This window comes from Saimiri boliviensis, chromosome 1 (assembly GCF_048565385.1).
Source record: "Saimiri boliviensis isolate mSaiBol1 chromosome 1, mSaiBol1.pri, whole genome shotgun sequence".
Lineage (NCBI taxonomy): Eukaryota > Metazoa > Chordata > Mammalia > Primates > Cebidae > Saimiri > Saimiri boliviensis.
The window spans coordinates 160,619,674-160,647,061 of NC_133449.1; the positions used below are offsets into that span (position 1 = coordinate 160,619,674).

At 48.9% G+C, this 27,388-nt stretch overlaps 1 protein-coding gene across 5 annotated transcripts in view; it reads right to left on the bottom strand.

The window, feature by feature from the left end:
• Positions 1-789: 789 nt before the first annotated feature.
• The window catches only part of ARHGEF37 (Rho guanine nucleotide exchange factor 37), a 63,795-nt gene continuing 37,196 nt past the window's right edge, over positions 790-27,388 (bottom strand). For all 5 annotated transcript variants that reach the window (XM_003934004.4, XM_074379467.1, XM_074379459.1 and 2 more), the window contains 9 exons: positions 21,962-22,161; positions 19,666-19,796; positions 18,931-19,035; positions 16,644-16,754; positions 14,859-15,188; positions 12,903-13,031; positions 9,246-9,441; positions 6,719-6,876; positions 790-3,737 (listed from right to left, as the gene is read on the bottom strand). In XM_003934004.4, coding sequence (XP_003934053.2) covers positions 3,528-3,737; positions 6,719-6,876; positions 9,246-9,441; positions 12,903-13,031; positions 14,859-15,188; positions 16,644-16,754; positions 18,931-19,035; positions 19,666-19,796; positions 21,962-22,161 — 1,570 coding nt within the window. In that variant the 3' untranslated portion in view covers positions 790-3,527. The remainder of the gene's footprint in view (positions 3,738-6,718; positions 6,877-9,245; positions 9,442-12,902; positions 13,032-14,858; positions 15,189-16,643; positions 16,755-18,930; positions 19,036-19,665; positions 19,797-21,961; positions 22,162-27,388) is intronic.

Below are 27,388 nucleotides of genomic sequence, written 5' to 3' on the forward strand. Positions count from 1 at the left end.
CAAAGCACAGCCCTGAGCACATTATTCCTCTGCTTCAAACCCCTTCATGCCTCCCCACTGCCCTCAGAATAAAATGCCATGCTTGCTGCCACCTCTGGGCCTCCAAATGTGCTCTCTCTGCCATCTAACCGCCCATTGAGCCTCAGCTTGGATATCACCTCTTCCAGGAAACCTTCCTTGGCCACCAAGTCTGAGTCAGAGGTAGGTCTCTTCCCTGGACTTGTGTGGCACCTGCCATTACTTCATCTTGACACATAGCTTGTAACTGACGGTTGCCTCATCTATCTCCCTTAGAGACTGGGATCGGGAAGATGGGGCCTCATGTGTCTGATTTCTTTCTGCATCCCCAGTAGCTCAGGCCAGCTCCTTGAGGCATGAAGGGTGTCCATTAAATGGACCTGACCAAACAAGATTTTTGTTTGTTTGTTTTAGATGGAATCTCGCTCTGTTGCCAGGCTAGAGCGCAGTGGCACGATCTCTGCTCACTGCAACATCCACCTCCCGGGTTCAAGTGATTCTCCTGCCTCAGACTCCTAAGTAGCTGGAACTATAGGCACCCACCACCATGCCTGGTTAATTTTTGTATTTTTAGTAGAGATGGGGTTTCACCATGTTGGCCAGGATGGTCTTAATCTCTTGACCTCGTGATCCGTCCACCTCGGCCTGCCATAATGCTGGGATTACAGTTGTAAAGATGTCATTTTCATATACAGCAAGTTTCTAGCAAAGAAATGGCACAGCGGGGTATCTGGCTACTCAATGGTTAGATTCACACAAACTCCAGAGACATTTCCATCTTTTAAGTCCTTTATTCCCAGAAGTTTACATCCGTTACTCATCGGGCTAGTGCTCATCATATTAACCAATAATTCATTCATCTTTCTTTTGATACTGTAATCTTTTTTTTTTGAGACAGAGTCTCACTCTGTCGCCAGGCACCAGGCTGGAGTGCAGTGGCGCGAACTTGGCTCACTGCAACCTCTGCCTCCCGGGTTCAAGCAATTCTCCTGCCTCAGACTCCTGAGTAACTGGAACTACAAGCACGCGCCACCATGCCCAGCTAATTTTTGTATTTTTAGTAGAGAGGGGTTTCACCATGTTGGCCAGGATGGTCTCGACCTCTTGACCTCATGATCTGCCCACCTTGGCCTCCAAAAGTGCTGGGATTACAGGCGTGAGCCACCACGCCCAACTGATATTGTAATCTTGTCCCCATGTCCACACTGAGTTGGGGCCCAAGGTGTTTTTGTTTGTTTGTTTTTTTACAAGTTTTTGTGAATACAAATATTCATTTTTATTGGAGATTTGCTAGGTTACAAGGTAGTTGATGAAGAACATAATGAAACTACCAAGTCTTTTTCTAAAGTAGTTGTACTATTTTATACTCCTGCCAATAACATGTAAGTATTCTATTTGTTCGACACCAAAGTGTTTAAGAGTTCTCACTCCATTACGGGAAGCAAGAGGTACCCTTGTGAACCAGACTTGAACCCCTGGAGGTCTTGTTCAGTTCACAGGCAAATATCTTTGCAAGTTTAGTATGTGATACCCCAACAGTGAAATCAATAAGACACAGTGCCATGGTTCTAGGCATTTGGAGAGGGAAAAGTCACATTACACAGATTCCCCTAGAGAAAATACAGGCCATTCTCCATCTTCTCAATATGCATTTTCCCACACTTCAGTGACTTTTACTCTCATACCCTGGTCTATGAGAAACCAGAACCCACATGCTACTCAATACGTTTTTATTTTCCCTTCATCAGATAGAGTTGGTTCCAAGTATATTTTATTTTCCTTCCTTATGCCTACAAGACATCCAATTTTGTTCAGGTCCCTTTTAATGGCACTTAATAAATATACATTCTGAGACCTGACAGACAGGCTGTCCCATTTCACACTGCCTCTAAAGCGCCGGTTTGAACTAGCTAGTGCAGAGCTGAGTTGGGGCACATCCTAGCTTATAGCTCATGGCCATCTCTGGCCCCAGATCCAGCTGTCCAATACTGTGTGTCTAGGGTAGAGGTCCCCAGCCCTGGCTGCATATTAGAAGGCCCTGGGAAGCTTTCTGATTTCCTGAGGCCTGAACAACACCCTAAACCGATTTCATCAGAATCTCCAGGTGAGAGGGAGCCTAGCTTCTGCTAGTTGAAAGCTGCCATGGTAACTTCACTGAGCAGCTACACTGAGAACCCCTGAGCTACAATTCTAGCACACAGTAGGCCTGCAGTAAATATCTGTGGAACCCACGAGTGGGTTTCCTATTTCATTATCTGTTTCCCTATGCTTCTTATTTTTATCAGAAATTTGAGCAGGAAAGAGCAGAGAGAATGAGTCAAGAGCATCCTATAAAGTGAATTTGCTACTGAGAAAGGAACTGTAGGGGTTGTGTTTCTCTTGTATTCTGCAGTCTTCATGCTTTGACAGGCCCAGAGGATGCAACTTACAGACTGTCTGACACAGACATGTATATATTTCTTAAAAGCCCTTCAAAAACCAGAGCTCACTGCTTAGGCACTATGTTTATAACATAGACATATCTTAGAAATATATCTAAACTATCTCCTGTTTGACACACGTTCTAACTGGGGTTGGTTACAAACTTTGTAAGTTGTGTAAGATCACACTGGGTCACCTTTTCCCATTTCTGGGAATCTTGCAATTTATCATTGCCCAGAGCAACAGCCTAGACAGGGCAACCCCAAGCAATGACTGCACCCATCATTGCCCCAGCGGGTCCGTCCTCCTTGAACAGGAACTGTTTTTGAGGGGCTCCAATTTCCAGGTTCTAGAAGTGGGTGGCTCACTTACCAAGTCGAAGAGGCTGGCTACATAGAATGCAGTACTGAGAAGACCCCCACGGCAGATCCTGGGTTACGGGAAAGGAAGCCAGGCTGATGAACGAGGTTTGCTGCCATGGGCACGGGCATTGCGGAGGGCTGCATGGCTGGGGCCAACCCAAGATCACTGCCATCATTTACATTTGCATCACATATCACAGCTCACAGGGAGCTCTGCATCCTTAGCCTCACGTCATTTTCAGCACAACCGTGCTGACTCGTTGGTTAAGATGTCTCCTGATACCATTTGTAGGTAGCGAACCATCAGACCAGGCAGTTCTGGCTTCTCCAGCACCCACTTCCTGCAACCACACAGCATGCAGGTAGCATTCTCCTAGGCGACCCCCGCCACAGGCAGTCCTGGATGGAGACACAGGTAAGACTGCCCATAAGCGATGGCGAGACCTGGCCAATCAGCTGTGACCTGCGTCCAAGTGCACTGTGAGTCTAGGTCGGAATGAGTTCCTTACGCAGACATAACGAGCCGTCCTGGCTGGAGCCTCCTGTGCCCCCGCCACACCTCTGTGAGGCCCGCCCACGTCTTCTGGCGGCCTCCTGAGTGCCCTTCACCCATCCTGGCCTGGTCTTCCCTCCCACACCCACCTTTCCTTGACTTCTTCTCCCTCCGGGGTCACCGCCTCTAAGCCTCCCCCATCACTTGGCAATGTGGGCTCCCCGGAGGGTACCCTAAGAGGGCAGGTTCCAGCCCCACAAAACTGGGCTTGGGGCCCTGGCCAGGAAGCCAGAAGGCACATAACCCCTCCGTCCATTCACTTCCACCAGGCTCCACTCCGGGTTCCCCTTCTTGTCCTGGGCCTCCAGGACGGTCACGGGCTGGCCTGCCTGCAGACTGACTTCATGGCTGCTTCTGGCCACAAAAGGGTACGCTGCTATGACCTGAAATACATGGGGAGTGACACAGAAACGGTCAGGGCGAGAAGGTAGACAGACTCCATCCAGAGAGGCTGTTCCTTCTGTTCCCTCACACCTGGTCACGGCCCCATGGCTGGACGCTCGCCACCTTCTGCGTACATCCTTTGTGCAAAAGGCAATGACGGCACCTGCTAGTTCCACGGCCCATACTATGTGACCGGCACTGTCCTAGCACTCTACCGAGTTTGGGTTTTCAATTCTATTATTCTATTTGCTCCATTTTTCAGATGAAAATTGAGGCTCAGAGGACTCAAGGAATGTATTCAGAATTGCACAGGAGTGAATCTAGGCCTGCCTGAGCTCCAGATTGGTATTTTGGATCCACTGCTGTCACGTCACTGAGCAGACTCAGCAGCCTCTCCCTCTCCAGATCTAAGGGTTTCAGCTGCTCAGGCCAGTTGCCCAGCTGAAAGTGGAGACAAGAATTTAGGCAACTTGGTTACTTTTGACAAGAAAATAGTGAACTGGGCCAGGTGTGGTGGTTCACGCGTGTAATCTCAGCACTTTGGGAAGCTGAGGTGGGCGGATCACCTGAGATCAGGAGTTCAAGACCAGCCTGGCCGACATGGTGAAACCCCGTCTCTACTAAAAATCCAAAAACCAGCTGGGCAGGGTAGTGCATGCCTGTAATCCCAGTTACTCAGGAGGCTGAGGTGGGAGGATTGCTCGACCCCTGGAGGTTGAGGCTGCAGTGAGCCGAGGTCGTACCACTGCACTCCGGCCTTGGCCACAGAGCCAGACACCATCTCAAAAAAAGAGAAAGAAAGAAATTGAACTAGAGAAAACAGTTGGCCAGGAGAGCATTTACTGGGCTGATGTTTAACCTCTCTGAGACTGTTTTACCATCTGCAAAACGGAGGGGATGGTCCCCTCCCCTTCAGGTCATTGAGAGAATTTCATGAAGGAATACATGTGTAGGGCTTTACACAGCGCCTGGGACGTACATGGCAAGGGCTCAGGAAGTGCAGGCTGCTTCGGCTCTTTTTTTTTTTTTTTTTTTTTTTTTTTTTTACCATTACTATTACTACTGATGGTCAGGACTCAGGAACACTAAGCAGTGTAGGAGGACTGGGATGATCCTGAGCAAGTCCCACAGAGTCCCAGAGGAAGCAGCTGATATACTTGGGCAGAGAGCTGAGCTGACCCAAATGAACCCCTGGACGGGCATTCCCTGAGATACCACCCACACTGACTGGAGCTCAGCCGCAGGGGCAACCTCATTCCTTTCCCCAGAGGGGCTGGGGCAGAGGCTGAGCTGGGTGTTCAGGCCTTCCGTTGGGGCCCTGGTGGGTCCTTTGTATTCCCTGGTGCTTTACTTCTGGCTACTACTGGAGGATGCTGAGCTGGCAGCCTTCCCAGTGGGTGTGGCAGGAGCTCTGGAGCGGAGGGTCCCCAGACACCTGGGCAGCACTCACACAGCCTGCTGCAGGCTCCTCCAGCTGCCCTGGCCCAAGGCACCTGGGTGTGTCCAGATCCTTTCTGTTGCTCCTGCCTCCCCTGCGGTTCCTCCTCCACCACCCTCCACTGCTGGTCATTGTGACAGCAGCCTCCACTGAGAGAGGCTCACAATCCATGCAGCCCTTTACTGTCTCATCTCATCCTTTCAACTATCCCAGCTGAGCCTCTTCCCTGCTCAAGGACTCCATCCCTGCAAAGCCAAATCCCTTAATGGCTTCCAGTCACTTTATTTTTGAGATATAATTCACATTCTATAACACTTACCTTTTTAAAATATACAATTCAGAGGTTTTAAGTATACTCACACAGGCACATGCAACTATTCCCACTATCTAATTCCAGAACATTTTTATCACCCCAAAAAGAAAGCTCATACCAGTTAGCAATCACTCCCCATTCCCCACCTCCACCCCCAGCCCCTGCCAGACACTCATCTACATTCTATCTCTATGGGTTTGCCAGTTCTGGACAACTACAGGCACGGAATCCTATGTGGCCTTTCGCGTCTGACTTTGTTCACTTAGCAGCATGTGTTCAAGGCTTGTCCGTGCTGCAGCATGTACTGCTGCTCCCTTCCTCTCTAGGGCTGCATAATATTCCATTGTACGAAGAGCTCACATTGTGTTTATCCGTTCATGTTGATGGGCTTGTGGGTTGTTGCTACTTTTGGACTGCTGTGACTAATGCTGCCATGAACGTGCATACACATGTTTCCCATTGCTCTTCAGAGAAAGACAGACTGACACCCTCACCAAGGCCACAAGATCCTGCTGGCCTGTCCCTGCCCACCTCTTCAGTGGCACGACTCTCCAGTCTGTCCCCTCTCTTCTCCGGCCACAGTGGCTTCATTCAGTTCTTCACATACCTCCTGTCCTCTCCTACCGCTGAGCCTTTTCTGCCGAGTTATTTCCCTCTGCACCCCAGGACGCCCTCTTTATCCGATTAATTCTCTCTCTCCCTTCCTGTCTGAGAAACAGCGTCATGCTTCTCAGCAAAACCTTTCCTGGACCTCTCTGCATCTAGGGCTCGGGGTACTTATCTCTGCTATCAAATTTAACTTCAGTTACTCATGCAGTCATTGTATTAATCACTGTTTTCCTACTTGCAGATTAGAAGTTTGAGGAAAGCAAAGACCATAATTTAGTTTTGTTCATCATTGTATCTCCATCTAGTACAGTGCCTGGCAAATATCGAATAAATGAATGAATGAACAAACGAACAAATGAATGAATGAATCTCACTTGCCCTGCTGATGGGGAATGAGGGGTTAGTTTTCTGTGGTTGCTGTGGTAGGGGTGGGAGGCCCCTTTCTTCAGGTCCCACTCATGGCTGGGACACTGGTGTGGCCACTGATCAAGGCCTTGGCCTCACAGAGTGGCAGCCCCAACACACAGGAAAGGCATAGACTTTGACAGAGACGTCTGTGACTCAAGCCACAGTCCAGATGGCTGAGGAGCGGCAAGTCCCCAGCCCTCTCTTGTACTCACCTGGTTCGCAGTGGGAATAGAGGGCACTGGAGCTCGAACAGCCTCTGGTGTTAGACATCGGGGGTCTTCATTCAGCCCCGCCTGCCTTTGGAGTTCCTCTGTGCTGGGGACCACATGGTACAGCTGCAGTTTCCCGGCTGGCACATACCCACGATGTCCTAGGGAGCATGCAGAAGGTTAGTGGACTGTTAGCCACCTTCCCATCCCTTTTAATGGTGGAGAAAATCAATGGATGTAAATGTCTCCAACACAGCTTCCCAACACCCAAGAGAACCTGAAAAGGTCATCTAGGAACCCTGAACCCCTTCTGCCTTACGCTCACTGTTTCTGGCTTCGGCTAACACACCCCAGTGATAGGGGGCTCATTCCCTACTGGACAGCCCGCTCCATTTGATCAACTGTGATAGAGATTAAAAGTTTGAAACCCAATGAAACCCCGTCTCTACTAAAAATACAAAAAATTAGCTGGAGGCCGGGCGCGGTGGCTCAAGCCTGTAATCCCAGCACTTTGGGAAGCCGAGGCAGGTGGATCACAAGGTCAAGAGATCGAGACCATCCTGGTCAACATGGTGAAACCCCGTCTCTACTAAAAAGTACAAAACATTAGCTGGGCATGGTGGCGTGTGCTTGTAATCCCAGCTACTCAGGAGGCTGAGGCAGGAGAATTGCCTGAACCCAGGAAGTGGAGGTTGCGGTGAGCCGAGATCGCGCCATTGCACTCCAGCCTGGGTAACAAGAGCGAAACTCCATCTCAAAAAAAAAAAAAATTAGCTGGATGAGGTAGTGCGACCCTGTAGTCCCAGCTACTAGGGAGGCTGAGGCAGGAAAATAGCCTGAACCTGGGAGGCAGAGGTTGCAGTGAGCCAAGTTCGCACCACTGCACTCCAGCCTAGGTGACAGAGAGAGACTCTGTCTTGAAAAAAAAAAAAAAAAAAAAAGTTTTGTCCCTGGACTGGCATGAAAACTGCTCTCCTGATAGAGCTGCCAGCTCCCTTGTCCCTCTGGCATCTGCTTAGAGCAAGAGCTGCTTCCTCTCCCCAGGTTCTGCCTTTCCCAGGAGGCAGAGACTGCCTTTCTCCTCTCCACGGGATCCCAGGTCCTTTGTGTGTAGCAACTAGTCCAGTGTTGCTCTGACTGCTGTCATTATGAATGGCTATCACTTCCCGAGGGCGTGCCAGACTACAGAGCTAGCATTTCATTACAGAGTCTCCACATCAACTCTTGAGGGCAGCTGGTAAGGTTATCCTCTCCATTTTACGTTGAACCAGCCGAGCTCAGACAGGCTCCGCGACTTCCCTGAGATCACACAGCCAGGAAAACGGTGGAGCTGGAATCCAAATCCAGTCCTTTTAGCCTTGGGGGCCTCGCTTAACGCTCATTCCATTGTTTCCACCTTAAGTCATGAAAGTGCTGTTTCATGATTTCTGTCCAATTTGTACCACTTTCCTAATTTTTTAATTGACTCGATTTTTAAAACTTCATCTTGTCCTATACAATAATAAGATTATAATCATGGAATTACAGACTAGTATATTTTTTCTAAGACTCATTAAAATGGTTAAGTAGCCGGGCGCGGTGGCTCATGCCTGCAATTCCAGCACTTTGGGAGGCTGAGGTGGGCAGATCACCTGAGGTCGGGAGTTCGAGACCAGCCTGACCAACATGGAGAAACGCCGTCTCTACTAAAAATAAAAAATTAGCCGGGTGTGGTGGTGCATGCCTGTAATTCCAGCTACTTGGGAGGCTGAGGTGGGAGAATCGCTTGAACCCGGGAGGCAGAGGTTGCAATGAGTTAAGATTGCACCACTGCACTCCAGCTTAGGTGACAAGAGCAAAACTTTGTCTCAAAAAAAAAAAAAAAAAGCTTTAGTAACAATTATAATACACTGTCTGAAGGGGAAAAAAACTGTCTGTGGATCCTCTGACAGTCATCTCATGCACTCCTCATCTTCTGTGTCACACGCCCCTCTTTGGAAGATGCTGTCCTGGACTATCTCACCTGCATTCATGGTGCCACTTCCCTCCAGCCCAGTTACACTGGGACACCCAGACCTGAGCAGCACACCCCAAGGCCATGACCAGTACGGAGTGGGCAGGATGACTGCTCCCCTCGTTCTGCACATCAGACTTCCAGCAGTGTAGCCGGGCTCCGAGCATTCTATCTCTGTGCACATCTCCATCTTTCAGGGTGGTCCCGGAGTTCTCTCCACCTAGCCCTGCTGAGCCCAGTGATCTGCAAGGCCCTCAAGGCAGGAGCTTTATCTTATATGCTCAACGCCCAGCACAGCGTAGGTGCTAGATGACCGACCCTGCAATGAATGCCTGAATTCCTTTTGTGGGTATTTCATGCCCCACTGAGTCACTCTGGGCTGACCGTGCTGTGAGCCCTGCGTTTGTCACTTGTGCCTGCTCCCATCCTAGAACGCACAGCCAGACTTTGGCCCACAAGAGTGCCTGGGTCTCTGCACTGGCTTCTGTGGGGTGGTTTTCCCAGAAAGAGAGGAAGGGCTCACAAAGGCTCACACACCCCCTGTGTCCACCAGCCAGCGGCTCCTGTTGCCTTTGGTGTCCTTGTCTTGAAGAAGGGCCACGATTTGGCCCCGAGGCAGAGTCAGGTCCAGTGTCCCAGTCCCACTGATGTTGCTCGTCACCTGGTACAGCTTCCCAGGGCCATACCTGCTCAGGAGAGCCTGCACCTGGCGTTCAGACCCTGGAAGGAGCGGCTGGGAGAGGAGGAGCAGAGACAGACACACGTGCTTGAATAAACCTGTCAAAGGTGGCGCCAACATTTGCTCGCATTTTGAGAGCCAGGAGTACCAGGGCCTGGTCCTCACTCTGCCACTGAAGGGCCCACCCTGATCAGGGCAACAAGGCCCCCACTAGCAGATGGCTGGCTCTAAGCAGCCAATAGCATTTTAGAAGAAACTTAATTTCTGGGATTCTCTAAAATTCTAATTCAAGTTCTGACATTTCTCAGTTACCGAACTCCTGGGATTGGGCCCTAAATTCTGCCCATACCATCAAGCTACGTTATGCCACAGCAGAATGCCTCGGACAGGTCTTTCAATTCCATTAAGCTGTGAGTTTCAAGTGGGCACCAGATCTTATTCATCTGGTTTCCTAAATAGCCAGCCAGGGCCAGCACATGGCGGACTTCACATATGCGTAAATAACGGAATGTAACCTTCGATTCCATGAGTTTGCAGCCCACAGGCATTTATGAGACACCTATTATTTACAAGTCCCTGTGGAAAACTTTGTGAATGGTGTAGTAGAAACACAGGAGAGAGTTTTACTCAGATGAAAATTGCCATCTAGCTGGAAAGAATGATTTGGTGGCACTTTCAGCTTATCCAAAAATGTCCTGGCACTTCCCGTTTTCCCATTCCATAATACTGTTTCCAGAGAGTATCAACAAGAAGAGACTCGGGGATGCTTGTCCCCTTTTTGTAAAATCAATAAGAAACTAAATATGTTAAATAGATATTTACTCTCTGTCTTGAGAGAAGCGTGCGTGCGTGTGTGTGCGCGCATGTGTGTCTCTGTGTGTGTGTGTGTGTGTGTGTGTGTGTGTGCACCACGCTCTCTGTGGTTACTTCTTGTGGGGAGGTGTTGGCTGTGGGGAGGCAGGCAGAGACATCCTTCAGGAACATTCGGCCACACATTCTGCCATGTCCTTCCTCCAAAGCGGGTGGTGTGTCAGGATTTAGAACCAGGAGATCTCAATGTTTCTAAACAGGTCCTTAAACAGGAGCGTAGAGAGAGGTCGTTTTCTTTGAGAACAGCGGTGTTGTGGTCACATCTTTCGGAACCGTGGTGTGCGTGTGAGTATGAGAGCCCGTGGTGTCACAGATGCTGGCCTTCTTTCTCGAGGCTGACCAGCCCTCCCTACGCGGAGAACAGCGTCACTCTTGGGAGGGCCTCCAAGGAGGGCTTGTAAAGATTCCAGAAGGGCCGCTCCTGTCCTGGGAGACCGCCTCACTTATGCTGGATTCTATATCCTCAGCCAAGTACATCAGAAATGGACAGGAGGTGTGTGTGTGTGTGTGTGTGTGTGTGTGTGTGTGTGTGTGTAGAGGTGGAAGGGTGGGAAGGGGTGACTCTTCCTACCAATGTGCAACACATACTGGGATTATGGATGTTTCCATTTGTTTCCTTTTAATTTGTTTGTTTGTCTGTGTCTTTTAACTTTTCCGCAATAAATATGGATTGCTTTCCCAATAAGAAACATATCCTTTTAATTTGCTTTCAGTAGAAAGAGAGAAGAGGTTCCTACGACATATTCGAGTGGCTATTCTGCTGTTTATCTTTTGCACTCGTGCTCTCTCCCCAAGTCTCGGGGCCCACGGCACCCCTCTAGTCAGTGAAGCTTCTGCTGGGCAATGCTCGAAGGGAGGGTAGGAGGGGGCAGATGCGGCTAGCAAGGAGTCAGCCCGCGGCCTCAGGGCAGACTTCAGGGCGTGATGGTCTCCTATGTTGGCGACACTTGGACCAAGTGTGGGCCCCCTTCATCTGTCCTATTCTGCTGGGCTCCTTTTCTTGTTTCTGTGTGTCCCGGGGGCCCCACTGTCCCTCCGGGGAATCTCAGGGCTCTTGTCTCCTGACTCTTCATTTCACATGTTGCATGTGATGTGACACCGTTTCAGTTTCTCACATCCAGGTCTTGCCACAGTCTGAGGAGACCCTTCTCCCTGCAGCTGCTTCAGTTACTTTTAAAACACAGACCACCTGCATATACTTTTCAAGTGACTAGAACAGATAACCTCTACTTATATTTTAAAGGAAAATACATTTTTAAGAAAGCATTTAGGGCCAGATGCAGAGTGGCTCACACGTGTAATCCCAGTACTCTGGGAGGCCGAGGTAGGCAGATCACAAGGTCAGGAGTTCGAGACCAGGCTGGCCAACATAGTGAAACCCCATCTCTACTAAAAATACAAAAGAGTAGCCAGACGTGGTAGCGCGCGCCTGTAATCCCAGCTGCTCGGGAGGCTGAGGCAGGAGAATTACTTGAACCTGGGAGTTGGAGGTTGCAGTGAACCGAGATCACACCATTGTACTCTCCAGCCCTAGGCAACAGTGTGAAATTCCATCTCAAAAAAAAAAAAAAAAAAAATAGCATTTGAGGCCAGGTGCAGTGGCGCATGCTTGTAATCCCAGCACTTTGGGGAGGCTGAGGCAGGCAGATCACCTGAGGTCAGGAGTTCAAGACCAGCCTGGTAAACATGGTGAAATGCTGTTGCTACTAAAAATACAAAAAATAGCTGGGTGTAGTGGTGGGCACCTGTAATCATAGCTACTTAGGAGGCTGAAGCAGGAGAATCGCTTGAACCCTGGAGGTGGAGGTTGCAATGAGCCAAGATTGTGCCACTGCCCTCTAGCCAGGGCAACAGAGTGAAACTACATCTTAAAAAAAAAAAAAAAAAGAAAAGCATTTGGTCAGCCAAAGATTTGTAAACCGTCATGCAGCTGAAATTCTGTTCTTTGCAATAAAAAAAAAAAAATAGCAAAAGGAAATTTAAATTACATATTCAAAATTTTTATTTATGTTGAATGCTCATATTGAAGCTGGTATTAGAAGGCAGGGAAGCAAAAGGATACCTTTGCTTGGCTCCCTGCAACCTCTGCCTCCCAAGCACAAGCAATTCTTCTGCCTCAGCCTTCCGAGTAGCTGGGATTATAGGCACACACCACCACACTCAGCTAATTTTTGTATTTGTAGTAGAAACGGGGTTTGCCATGTTGGCCAGGCCGACCTTGAACTCTTGGCCTCAAGTGATACGTCAACCTTAGCCTCCCGAAGCGCTGGGATTGTAGGTGTGAGCTACCATGCCCGGCCAAAGATACCTTCTGATGACAATTTGAAGAAGTTCTGGATTTTTGGATGTCAATACCCTTTGCCAATCATTATGTCTAATTTCAGTTAATAGCAAAAGGTTTGAGTTTTCTTTCCCTTGACTCAGAAGTTCTGTGCTGTTCTTCCACTTCTTGGATGTGAAGAATATGTATGTGTGTGGGTGTGTCCCCGACCCCCAGCTCAGAGAGAAAGGCGAGAGAAGAGAACTTATTTCCATGGATAACAGGAAACACTGGGGCACAAAAAGGAAGGGAAAGAGAGGATGGAGCCTCACCCCACAGGCCAGCGAGGAACTGGCCAGCCTTTGGGGCGGGGCAGGATGCTTACCTGTGTGGTGGGAGGTGGCCGCACTTTCTTAAAGGTCTCTTGAAAGGAGTGAAGCTGGTTACTCGTCCGGCCCAGTGTGTCCTCCACCAGCTTCCTGAAGGCAGGCTCTGGGACCTGGTGGTGGGGCAGCTAAGTGGGGACAGACGCTGTCAACAGAGCTTTGGGCAAGAGGGGACAAGGAGATCCCTGGCTTGGTTTGGGTTTCTGTTGCTTTCAACCCTGTGCAGGATCTCTTGCATTTTCATCAGACAACCTAGGAGTGAGTGAGACCCCACAGCTTGTCACCAAACTCACTGTTCTCAGTGCTGACCTAGAGCCCTCCTCCCACCAGCATGAAGGGAGATTGAGGTTTCTGCCTGCAGCCTTTCCCAGGCCCCACAGGGACAGGCCAGGTTCGTGGACCACAGGACACAGATAAGGCAGGCTGGCAGCTGTCACCAGCAGACTCTGACAGGACCAATCAGGAAGCACCCTTACTTTCTGCTTTTATAAATGTGACCACCTCTCTACTGGCGTCCCCAAAACTCCCCAGCTCTGCACATCCCAGCTTTAATGCGAGGGGTTGAGGCAACCCAAGAGAGAAAACCTCTAGGCTAGAAGAAAGGAAAATGATCACCTCAGCAGATTTACTCTTCTGCCCTCAAGGAAGAGAAACATTTCTTTTGCTGATGGTTCAGGCCTAATTCAATTTGCAAACAGTGTCTGGGACAGAACTCTGCAAGGACCAAAAAGAAGAAAAGCTTGCAGTCCCAGCCCCCCTGCTGGAGGAGAAACACATCCATGGGTCCCTGCAGCAGAAGGCAGGCTCTGGAAAGTACTGAACACAGTCCCACCCACAGGGCTGCTGGAGAGTGGAGGATAGGAGGTAATTTCTCCCCACCAGGGGATGGGGAGCTCTGAGAGCTTCATGGAGAGACTCATTCATCTGTCACCTGTATGGGGAGCTCCTACTCTATGCCAGACACTTAAAGTGCTGAGGGACAATGGAGCGGGGCATTGGAAGCCGAAGCAGGCATCTGTGCAGAATGGCTACAGTCAGCAGCTGTGTGCTGGAGGGGAGAGCTGTGGGCTGCAAAGGAGACGGGCTGGGGAAGGCAAATCTTAGTAGAATTTTCATGCAAAGGATTGGATGGGGAAAAGCTTAGCTGGAGACGGTGACACACAGGAGACAGTGTGTGACATGAGAAGTACTGAAACTGCTCCCAAGGTTGGACCCACCAGCAATTCAGCTCTGACGTTGACATCTGAGAGCAAAATCTGGAATCAGGTGGGTATTCTTCCCTGTATCAACTTCAGTCTTCCAAACACTAAAACCAAGTTTGCATTTGGAGCTTTATCCAAGCCTCCATGGAACCTATTTACGCTTTCAGCCGGTAGTTCCTTTTACAGGCTCTTGAGTGTTGTGGTTCAGAGCTCAGGATCTGGAGCTGAACTGTCAGAGTTCAAAGCTTGCTATTAGCCGTGTGGCCCTAGACAAGCTACTTAACCTCTCCCTGCCGTGGCTTCTTTATTTTTAAAATGAGGATAATTATACCTACTCTGTAGGCTTGTTGTGAGGGTTGAATGAGCTCATCCAAAGTACTCAGGAGAAGAAGGCTGCTAGGAGTAGTAACACCGGCTTGAGACATTTACTGCTGACTGTGTAGATGCGACCTTCTGTCTCTGTCACCAACATCTAGCACACGTCAGAGATCAATCCTAAGGTCTGCTATTGTACCAGCAAAGCTTCTTCTGCTTCTGAGTTGCAGGACTTGGGAATGGTCTGGAATCTCAGTCCTATCCTTGCTTTCATGGTCTGACTTCACTAACAGAGGGAGACTAGTATGAGAAAGATCTGGAAGGTTCCCACGGCCTCCTCCTAAGTGCCTGATGCCTCCCTCCCTCCTAGCGCCTACACATAGCTGGCTGATGGGGCGGCAGGGTCCCCCACAGGTGTCCCAGTTCCAGCCGCCTTACCTGGGCCATGCTCCCCTCTGCCCTCTGCAGCACTTGCTTCGCAAGGTCCCTCTGGAGGGTCACGAATGTGCACAGGATCTGGCCCAGCCACTGCATGGCCAGCTGGTTAAACTGTGGGAGCTCAGCCACCAGCAGGGAGTTGAGCGCCTGGTACGTGTGCCGGGCGGCCTGCTCCTCGTAGGTCATACTGCCCACCTCCAGCAGCTTCTCTTCTACCCGCTCAAAGTCCGGTAGCTTGTTCAGACGCTTCTTGATCAGGTTCTGAGGGCCGAGCAGGGCTTTGGCCAGGCTGCACAGTGGCTGCCACACCAGGCCTTCCAGCCGCTGCTTCTGCAGGGAGAGGTGAGCATGGGAGTTGGGAAAGGAGGTGGCGGAAAGCAGGGGCTGGGAAAGGGACTTTGGAAGCATGCAGGCCTGGGTTCCAGTCTAAGCCCCACCGACTAGCTGGGACCTTTAGCATGTTATCTAACTTCTCTGGGCCTCAATCTGCCTATCTGAAAAATGGGGATGATGCATGTAATGAGCATAACAGAGAGCCTGGCACAGAGTAGGCATTCAGTCTTATAGAGCACTTCCAATCATCGTTATACAAAGATCTTGAAAATACATATATATTCATTTTTTTGAGACAGGGTCTTACTCTGTCTCCCAGGCTGTCTCCCAGTGACATGATCATAGTTCACTGCAGCCCACCTGTCAGGCTCAAGTGATCCGCCTTGGCCTCCCAAGTAGCTGGAACGACAGGCACATGCCACCACACCCAGCTAATTTTATTATTATTTGTAGAGACAGGGTCTCTCTATGTTGCCCAGGCTAATCTCAAACAACCGGGCTCAAGCAATCCTCCCGCCTTGGCCTTCCAAAGTGTTGGGATTATAGGTGTAAGCCACCTTGCCCAGCCTTAGAAAATATTTTGTATAGAGTGGTGGTCAAGAGTCTTTGGGGCTCAGATCCCAGCTTACCACTGACCATCTGTACAAATGACCCAGGAGGTCACCCTAACTGAGCCTCAAGCTCCCATCTGCAGGATGGGGCGATTCATAGTAGCCAACCCCAAAACCATATGGTGAGGATTAAATGATGTAAGGCAGGCGTCCCCAAACTACGGCCCGTGGGCCACATGTGGCCTCCTGAGGCCATTTATCCGGCCCCCCGCCACACTTCAGGAAGCGGCACCTCTTTCATTGGTGGTCAGTGAGAGGAGCACAGTATGTGGCGGCCCTCCAACGGTCTGAGGGACAGTGAACTGGTCCCCTGTGTAAAAAGTTTGGGGACACCTGATGTAAGGAATATAAAGGGCTTAGTATAGAGTCTGGCAAATAGTGAGACTCAATAAATGTTAGTGGGGTCTTTTTTTTTTTTTTTTTTTTTGAGACAGAGTCTCACTCTGTCACCAGGAGGCAGGCTGGAGTGCAGTGGTGTGACCTCCGCTAACTGCAACCTCCACCTCCTGGGTTCAAGCAATTCTCCTGCCTCAGCCTCCTGAATAGCTGGGACTACAGGCACACGCCACCACGCCCAGCTAATTTTTTTGTATTTTTAGTAGAGATGGGGTTTCACTGTGTTGGCCAGGATGGTCTCGATCTCTTGACCTTGTGATCCGCCCGCCTCGGCCTGGGGTCTATTTTTATCAGTAAAGTGCACTGATAATAACCTCTATGCTGCTGACCTCTCAGGAAGATGACAGATGTGACAGCTGCATAAAATGCCTGACTTCTAAACACTATTCTTGTAAGTTCTACCCGCTGCCTAACAAAGAAAGAAGAAAGGAAAAGTTCCACTCACAAACTTCAGGAAGGCCTCCAGCTGAAGGTCTCTTGCCAAATTGCAGTAGTGCACTGCAGGCCCCTCGGGGATGTCCAGATTGTATTCGTGCGGCCTGAAGCAGAGGAAAGCCTGGACCCAGTACCAAGGAGAAACATCCAATCATGGGCCGTTGTGGCCATCTTAGGCTGGAATCCCCTTCCACCATACCTCCTGAAGAGTTTGTTTAGACTCTCTACATACCCCAGAGGGACACACACAGCTGATTCTATCCTCACACAGCTTAAGTGATTAGAAAGTTCTGCCTTAGAGTGAGCCAACCTCTTTCTCCTCATTCCAGCGCTTCTTGAACTTCACACATTTGCATCTACCTTTGTGGGGATTTTTTCTCTTTTTTTGAGACAGAGTCTTACTCCATCACCCAGGCTAGTGTGCAGTGCAGCGATCTTGGCTCACTGTAACCTCCGCCTCCCAGGTTCAAGTGATTCTCCTGCCTCAGCCTCCCAAGCAGCTGGGACTACAGGCATGTAACACCATACCCAGCTAATTTTTTTTAATATTTATTTTTATATTTTTAGTAGAGACAAGGTTTCACTATGTTGGCCACGTTGGTCTCGAACTCCTGATCTCAAGTGATCTACCTGCCTCAGCCTCCCAACCTCCCAAAGTGCTATGATTACAGGCATGAGCCTCTGCACGTGGCAGTAGGTTTTTTTCCATGTCCATATTTCACATGTTCTATTAATGCTTTTCTCTAAATCAATTAATCTTTTCTATTTACATCAATGCATTAAAAAAAGCACACACACACAGACCTTACAATGCTACCAGGAAGGGAAAACCAGCAGTAATCACCACAGATAAGCATATAAAATAATTGCTATAAAAACAAAAAACTGTCATTACATTCTACTCGCTGGATATCATTCTGAAATGATACTCAGCCTGAAACTCATTCTGCAATGTGTTAAAGGAATACCAGCAAGCAGGCTTTTCCTGGATTCAGTCAGAGGATTAAAAGAGGGAATCCCTCACTAATGACAAGATTCCATGTTAACTCCGTATCTGTCGTGTAAGTCCTGCGTCTACAGAGGCAGCCTTAATGCTTCCAAATAGCCATCCTGCTCGGCAAAGCTGGAGGTGTCTCTCACGTCCCTGTGGAAACCTCTCTCAAAGCCCAATACTTCTGGTGGCAGCCAGAGACTGGATGACCTCATCTGGTCGGTTTCTGAGGCCCACCACTTGTAGGCCCACCTTTCTTTTTCATGCCTTGGCTCTGAGCGTCTTCCCCTCCTGCTCGCTGTGCTGTAACAGGATCCCGGCTATTCAGACCCTGCCACTGGGGGTGCCCACAGTGGAACATGAACGAGCAGTGGGGTTGACCCACACAGAGAAGCGTGGTGCTACGCTCTCCTTCCTTTACATATTTATAATGCCATCCCACACTCCATCATCCAAAGGGCCCATTATCATCTCTGACTGAGCTGGTTTGCACAAACGTACGTAATTAAGAACAAAACCACGTAAAGGAGGCAGGGTGGACAGACTGAGTCAGCAGTGATGCTAAGAATCAAGGCGGGATTTGGGCTAGAGGAAACTGATATTGCTGGAGAGTCACGCAAACTGATGGGCCTATGGGCTGAATTCAGTTTGTAGAGGTATATTTTCTTGGGCTTTCATAGCATTTAAATCTTTATTTAATTAGTTGCTCACGTTGACACATCAGGAGATGCCATCAAAAATCTGGAAAATACCTGAATTTCCAGGTATGTTTTTCTTAAAGTCAGAAGAACTGGACCCAGATTCCCACCCAGCACCAACCCACAGAGCTGAATAATAGCTGCTCCTTTAGATTTGATTCATGTATTCATTCATTCATTCAGCCCTTCAAATTCCAAATACGATTTTATGTGTAAGCCCACTGACAAGCCTCCTAAACAGCCTGTTAGACACTACACTCCCATTGCATCAAACTGCCTATTTCCCCACACTTCACTCAGTAGCATTACCTGCCTGGCCCCTTCAGGCACCTGAGTTTGTCTCTCCTGCTCTAGGTGCTGGTCTGGCAGGGTTGCTCTGAAGGGCTCTGGTCCCAGTGAATTTTTACCCTACCTGGTAGGAACCCCAGTGGGCTCAGAAGTTGCCCCCCAGTCTAATGACCTGGGGCTGAGGAGTGCTGCCCAGGAATTCTTCTGGTGGCAGCCTGAGACTGGATGACTTTCCCTAGCTTGTAGGCTGGGCCCAGCAAGCCTCCTGCTGGGGGAACCCAGCCCAGACTTGCCCTTGATGAGCGCTGCAGGGTCCTCACCTGCAGGTGGTCCAGGTAAGCAGCCACGTTGTTCTTCAGCTCAGTCACACACAGAGACACCCACTGGAACCTCTCTTCTAAATCATCAAATTCCTTGTCTTCTGTCTGAAAGTAATGTGTGTGAGGGCTGAGAATATCCACAAGGGGGCAGTGGACACTGGCTCCAGTGTCCCAAGTCCTCCCGGGAACAACCTTTCCACAGGTTTGCCCACCAGCGCAGGTGCTCACAGCCCCGAAGCTCAGTGGATCGTGTAGCTCAGGGGTTTTGCATGGCATCGGGTACATAAGCATGAGCCCCAGTTCACTGGCTTCCTAGCTGTGTGACCCCAGACAAGTGTTTCACCCTGTCTGAGCTTCTGTTTTCTCATCTTCAAAATGGGGATAATGGGAAGACCTATTTAATTGGGTGAGCGTGCCTGGTTCGGAGCAGGCACTCCGCCAACCTGAGCTGCTAGAAGTAGCTATTTGGGGCTGGGTCTTTGCCCAGACTCAGAGACCAGCTCTCCTATCTGGGTAGAGAGGCCCCAGAGAGAGTGGCCTAAAACACTGGAGAAAGCCCTCCACTGGCTCTCCAGAATCAAGTGGGGTGCCACCTCTGCCTCTTCCCAGCACCTCACTTGCTCGGCCTCTGTTGCCTCAGTTCTGAAAGGAGCCTAAGCCCCCTGTCGACGCCGTGCGCAGGGCCTGGCCTCAAGGGTGGCTGGATGGGACTCTTCCTCCCAGGCCCATGCTCACCCTGGGGATCAGTCCCGCCTCCTGCTTCAGCAGCTGGCTCAGCCGGGTGGTCTTCTTGGAGAGGGTGTGTGTGTTGATGCGGGCCAGCCGCTCCCGGAGGGTCAGCTGCTCTACCTTGGTGTACTTGGAGGCTGCACCGACAGAGAAGAGGGGAAGCACGGTGATCAAAGCCGACCCAGGAAAGCAAGCGTCATGGACATGCCTAGCTGGGCACCTGCTTGGGCCCTCTGCTCCAACAGGGTCACATTTATCAGGTTGGTGAGTCACACAGGAAAAGCACAGGGTACTCTGTCTGAGGTGTGTGCCCTGGCTGAAGAGCTCCCTGCCTGCTTGACTCTGGCAAGTCACCACTCCTTGGGGCCTCAGTTTCCTCATCTGTAAAATGGGACTAGCCAACTTGCAGGATTGCCAGGAGAGTCACCTAAGACAGAGGGTCTGAATGGACTTCCTAAAGAACCCAGGGAGAAGAGATTTGCCTGAGGTCCCTCAGCCAGTTTGAGCCAGGCCAGCTGGGAGCCACGCTTCCCGCTCCTGACTCAGTGCTTCCTACTGACCTGTCGTCTCCTGGCCTGGATGGAGAAGCAGGTGGGGAAGAAATCCAAAGCTGTTAAATATAGTATAGCATGGTGGTGAAAACTCCAGGCCAGAGTTTGAAACCTGGTTCTCAGCCAGGTGCAGTGGCTTACACTTATAATCCCAGCACTTTGGGAGGCTGAGGCAGGTGGATCACCAGGTCAGGAGTTCGAGACCAGCCTGGCCAATATGGTGAAACCTTGTCTCTACTAAAAAAAAAAAAAAAAATACAAAAAATTAGCTGGGTATGGTGGCACCACGCGCCTGTAGTCCCAGCCACTTGGGAGGCTGAGGCAGGAGAATTGCTGGAAGCTGGGAGGTGAAGCCTGCAGCGAGCTGAGGTTGGGCCACTGTACTCCAGCCTGGGCAACAGTACGTGACTCCGTCAGACAGACAGACAGACAGACAGAGAGAAGGAAGGAAGGAAGGAAGGAAGGAAGGAAGGAAGGAAGGAGAAAGAAAAGCAGGAAAGAAAGAAAGAAAGAAACCTGGCTCTGTCCCTTACCAGTTCTGTGAGAGGAAGCAAGTGATGTATTCTCTCATTTCACCCAGCTGTGAAATGGGGCTAACAGGGCCAACCTCAGAGGGTTAGGGCAAAGACCAAATATGACGATAAAGGAAAAACCACGGCACGGTTAGTTCCTACTCACATTAGCTGAATTGCCATTTTTATATTGTCTCAGTCGTGTAATTGAGTTTCTCTTAACTTGGGACCCTGCTTCACTTTCCAAACCTATCTGTTTTAACAACCTGAGAGGCAGGGGTTCTCCCTCTCCCCAGATACATGCACAGTTCCTCACCTCCCCAGTATTGGTTTCTCCTCCACAGTGTGGCAGTCATGGGGTTTGGATGAGATCGATCTCACTTTAGCTCATAGGGTGGGTTGCTGACTGATACAAGCCAATCCATAGAATTCCAACCCCCTGGCAACAGTGATTGATGCAAAGAAGGGCACATAACCCAGGCCTAAGGAAATCAGTTCATGGCACCCTAATTATGGTGATTAGTTCAGGGTAAGCATGTGACCCAGGAGGGTCCTATCAAACAGAAGATTCGTTTTAATTTTTGTGGCTAAGGGGAAAAAAACCTTGCCTTACCCTGGGAAGTGTGGTGTGCAGCTGTGAGTCTTAGAACAGTCATAACTTGCTATTATGAGGCAAGCCAGCCTGAAGATGAAGCTGATACAGAGTAAAGAGCAGAGACATGGGAGTTACAGGGAAATGGAGCCAGCGCCCTGATCAAACCCTACCGAAAACTGTCTCATTACCTCTGGATTTATAGTTACATAAGCTACTACATTCTCTTTACTGGTGAAACTGATTTTAAATAGATTTTCTGTAACTGGAAGCATTCCCAAAAATGTGTCCTCTTTTTATTTATTTATTTATTTATTTATTTATTTATTTATTTTGAGGCAGAGTTTTGCTCGTTACCCAGGCTGGAGTGCAATGGCACGATCTCGGCTCACCGCAACCTCCGCCTCCCGGGTTCAGGCAATTCTCCTGCCTCAGCCTCCTGAGTAGCTGGGATTACAGGCACGTGCCACCATGCCCAGCTAATTTTTTGTATTTTTAGTAGAGACGGGGTTTCCCCTTGTTGACCAGGATGGTCTCGATCTCTTGACCTCGTGATCCACCCACCTCAGCCTCCCAAAGTGCTGGGATTACAGGCTTGAGCCACCGCGCCCGGCCAAATGTGTCCTCTTAAATGCCCAAGTCCTTACCCACTTCCTTGCGCATCTTGTATTCATTGATATTGGTGTTCACGTCCTGGAGGGCAGAGACAGCCCTCTGAAGGACAGGGTAGGCACTGGCATCAGGCAGTGTGTTCTCCAGGATTTTCTGCAGCAGCAATGGGTACCTGGTGATCCTCTGCAGAGGAATTACCAGCAAGAAGCTGAGGCCTGAAGATCCAGCTTGTGGCCTGAGGGAGAAGGCTGGTGTTAGGCAGGTAAAGTCTGCCCTTTGGAGGACCAGGGAGCCTGGGCTATAGTCCTCACTCTACCATTTAGCTCGTTGTATGATTGCAGGCAAGTTGCCCTCCCTTAATGGTCCTCCGATTCCTCTTCATCTGTAGCTTGTGAGTACTAAATGTTAGAACTGACAGTTCTGGGTCTTGGTTTCCCATCTGTCCTAAAGCCAATGTTCAGCTCTCTGCCCTCGGCTTGCTCGGCCTCTCCACAGCAGACACGACTGACTACACCCTTGCCCATGAAACGCTGTCTTCTTCTGGCCCCAGAGGCACCCTCTGTCCCGCTTCTCCTCACACTCTGCAGGCAGCTCTCTCAGCCTCCTCTGCTGGTGTCTCTCCAAGGCCGGAGTGTCCTCTCCTTCCTCTCTCTCCGCTTTCTCTTGGTGACCTCATTTGAGCCTATGGCTTTAAACACATCCCAAGCCCAGATCTCCACCTCCAACTTCCGCTCTAGAGCCCCAGACTGGCACGTTTAACTGTATCCTTGACATCTCTGCTCAGATCTGTCCCGAGCACAACTCAACTCTCTGTGTTGGGTATCCACATGGTACCTCATTTGATAGAATGGTCTGCTGCCTTTTAAAAAGTTCTTAAAATCACAGGAACTCAGCAGGGTGCCATGGCTCACGCTTGTAATCCCAGAACTTTGGGAGGCCAAGATGGGCAGATCACAAGGTTAAGAGATTGAGACCATCCTGGCTAACTTGGTGAAACCCCGTCTCTACTAAAAATACAAAACTTAGTCCAGGTGTGGTGGTGGGTGCCTGTAATCCCAGCTACTCAGGAGGCTGAGGCAGAATTGCTTGAACCAAGGAGGCGAAGGTTGCCGTGAGCCGTAATTGCACCACTGCACCCCAGTCTGGGCAACACAGTGGGACTCAGTCTCAAAATAAATAAATAAATAAAAGAATACTAAAAAAAAAAAAAAAAACTACAATAACTTAATTTGTAGAGATGTATTTAAAGTATTTAGGGATAAAACGTCATAATATCTACACTTTCCTTCAAATTGTTTAGAATAAAAATAGATGAAGCAAATAGCAAAATGTTAACACTTGTTAATTTTAGGTGGTAGGTATGTGAGTATCTATTACATTTTACTATTTTTCTATAGGTTTGAAATTTTTTATGAAAAAACATCTTTTAAAAAAATGATTGCTTGAGGCCAGGAGTTCAAGGCCAGCCTGGGCAACATAGCATGACCTTCGTCTCAATAAAAAGTAAATTAACCAGGCATGGTGGCTACTCAGGAGGCTAAGGCAGGAGCACTGCTTGAGCCCAGGAGTCCAAGGATACACCGAACTATGATCATGCCACTGTACTCCAGCCCAGGCAACAAAGCACAAAGCAAGATCTCATCCTTAAAAAAAAAAAAAAGTGAAAACAAAACTCAGGAGCTAACAGTGCCACGGTCCCATCCAGATGCACCATTGATGCGTGGATGGCTAGTTATAGTCTCTTTCTAAAGATGTCTGGAATTTCATCAAGAGTCCCCAAGTCAATGGCATCTGGGAAGGGGCTCCACAGTCTTTTCTTGATTACGACCAGTACCCCCTAGGCACAGCTTGGAGAAACCCATGAAGGTTTCAAATCTCAGCCATCTAAATGTGCCTTATCCTTGAAGACTCAACCAGTGCTGCTCAGAACCTTTCTCTGGGCCCTCCCTGAGGATGCTCTTCTCTCTGGCTCTCGTTCCTTAGAAAAATCTCCAGACCAAATGTCCAGGAAAGATCAGCCATGAAGCTAAGAATAGGCAGAACAGGTGGGAGCCCCTCAGAAGCTACAGGGGGCGGGATTACCCACCAGGAGATGCCTACACTTGGCCATCTGCTCTCACCAACGGTGTCATGGGGTTTGGCTGACTGTGGGCTGAGGAGGTGGAAACCATTGCCAGGTATGTGCAAAACTCCATCCTCTGGGCTTACTTTCCATGGGAAAGAGCCAACTGTCTCACAGGGACAACTGTCGCCTCACAAAGTAGAGAGCAAGGGGTCCTGAAAGAGATGATCGCTTGCTTTCCTCACAATCATGAAGGGGTTACTAAAGAATAGGGGTACCCGCTCACATTTACAGCTTTTCTTTTTTTGTTGTTTTTTGTTTTTTTGTTTTTTTGAGATGGAGTTTCACTCTTGTTACCCAGACCGGAGTGCAATGGCTCTATCTCGGCTCACCGCAACCTCCGTCTCCTGGGTTCAAGCAATTCTCCTGCCTCAGCCTCCCGAGGATCTGGGACTACAGGCATGCGCCACCATGCCCAGCTAATTTTTCTATTTTTAGTAGAGACAGGTTTTCATCATGTTGACCAGGATGGTCTCGATCTCTTGACCTCGTGATCCACCCGTCTCGGCCTCTCAAAGTGCTGGAATTACAAGCGTGAGCCACCTCGCCCGGCCACATTTGCAGCCTTTCTAAGGTAATTTGGACAATACTTTTCATGCAACTTTTCAGATAGGTAACAGAAATTGAAAGACGATGCACAGAGCTTCGCATATTCTATTGGTGGGAGTATCAGCTGGCAAGATCTTGGAGAGACAGAGCAGTTTGGCAATTTGTAAAGGGTACAAACCCTTTCTTCCATCAATCCCACCTAGAAATCTACCCACAGAAATCCAAACTCAAGTGAACAAATATAAAGGTACAAGTTGTTCAGCGACTCTAAGTTAGTAAATGACTGGAAACAACCCAAATATCCTTCAACAGAGGAATGGTCAAATAAACCATAGTCTAAGAGCAGTCCAGGAAAGAAATTCTGCAGCCATTAAAAAAACACTATGCTATGTGCAGTGGCTCATGCCTGTAATCCTAGCACTTTGGGAAGCCAAGGTGGGCGGATCACTTGAGTCCAGGAGTTCGAGACCAACCTGGGCAACATAGTGAAACTCTATCTCTACAAAAATAAAAAAAATGAGCCAGGTGTGATGGCACATACCTGTAGTACCAACTACTCAGGAGGCTGAGGTAGGAGCATCACCTGAGCCTGGGAGGTTGAGGCTGTAGTGGGCTGAGATCATGCCACTGCACTCCAGCCTGGGTGACAGAGTGAGACCCTGTCTCAACAAAAAAATAAAATAAAACAAAACACTGTAGAAATATTCATACTGTCCTGAAAAGATATTCATGGCTATGGTTAAGCATAAGTACAAGTTTGAGAACAGCATGTATAGACGAAGCCCCATAAAAATTCTATCTATCCACCGGGTGCGGTGGCTCACACCTGTAATCCCAGCACTTTGGGTGGCTGAGGCAGGTGGATCATGAGGTCAAGAGATTGAGACTACCCTGGCCAACATGGTGAAACACCGTTTCTACTAAAAATACAAAAATTAGCCAGGCGTGGTGGTGCACGCCTGTAGTCCCAGCTACTCGGGAGGCTGAAGCAGGAGAATCTCTTGAACCCAGGAGGCGGAGGTTGCAGTGAGCCAAGATTGCACCACTGCACTCCAGCCTGGTGACAGAGCGAGATGCTGTCACAAAAAATAAATAAATAAATAAAAATTAAAATTAAAAAATTCATTAGTCTATATAATAATCCTCTGCCTGTTTGTTTATCTTTCTGTCTATCTATAAACATACAGAAGAAAATTTGGATGGAAAACATTACTAGGGTAATGAACTTTTCCTTTTTCCTTTATACTCTTATGTGTTGTTGGAACGTTCCTTTTTTTCGATAAGCATATGTTTGTTACTTTTATATTTAAAACAAACACTCTTAGCTGATAAAGGAAAACAAGGCAGGTTATTGCCTTCTCCAAACTCTGCTGCCTTAGCCATTGTTCTGGAATTGCGGTACGTTGTGCTGGACAGACCCACCTCTGCAAGGCCACCTTCTCCACCCTGACGGCTCCTCCACCATTAGGACAGTCCCACCCAGGTCACAGCTGCCCGCCCACTGCAAAGGCGAGATTTTTATTCCCTTGACTCTCAGATGGGAAGAGTTGCCTTAAAAGACAGAATGAAGAGCCAGATGCGGTGACTCACACCTGTAATCCCAGCACTTTGGGAGACCGAGGTGGGCAGATCACCTGAGGTCGGGAGTTCGAGACCAGCCTGACCGACACGGAGAAACCCTGTCTCTACTAAAAATGCAAAGTTAGCCAGTTGTGGTGGTGCATGCCTGTAATCCCAGCTACTCAGGTGGCTGAGACAGGAGAATTGCTTGAACCTGGGAGGCTGAGGTTGCGGTGAGCCAATATCAGACCATTTAATTCCAGCCTGGGCAACAAGAGCAAAAATTCTGCCTCAAAAAAAAAAAAAAAAAAAAAAAAAGAATGAACATCTCACCTAAATAAAGGGTGGAGCAGCATGCATTTTGGAATCCCAAGGAATCTAATAAGCTGGTGTCATCTTTCCTAGCAGACTGAGAAAGAACTAGTTATGGCTGGTGTGGTGATTCTTATTGGCCAGGCTCTGGAAAGTAATGCCACAGGCATTTAATGGGCAAGGACCAGGTACACTGGATGTCTTGCAAGGACAGTCCTGAACTACAGAGAATTGTTCCATGTCTCGTATGCCCCCCTGAACATTCAGAGAGTGAATAAAGGCATGAAATGTGCTGCACTTCTAAGAACCTAAATATGTTTGCCACACTTGGACTCTATGGGAATTCCCATGACATCCCCTTTTCAATGGTGTCATCTCCTTCTTTCTCTTATCATAAACAAAGAAGTCGGGTTTATTTTCTAGGGTGCACATATTCTCTGCTCTTTCATTCTTTCATTTTTCTGTAATTTTTGTACAGAACAGCTTCAGATATCTCTTTTCTTAAATCCAAACTTATTTATTATAAGTGGATGCAAGCATCTGATGGATTTCATTATATCTTTTAGTAGTGATGTCCAAGCATATACACATTGAAATATATAGCATTTTATTAGAAATGGTCTTCCTGGCCAGGTGCAGTGGCTCATGCTTGTTATCCATCACTTTGGGAGGCTGAGGGGGGTGGATCATCTGAGGTCAGGAGTTTGAGACCAGCCTGACCAACATAGTGAAACCTCATGTCTACTAAAAATACAAATATTCGCCAGGAGTGGTGGCACACGCCTGTAGTTCCAGCTACTCAGGAGGCTGAGACAGGAGAATAACTTGAACCTGGGAGGCAGAGTCTGCAGTGAGCTGAGATTGCGCCATTATACTCCAGCCTGGGTGACAGAGCAAGACTCCATTCCAAAAAAAAGAA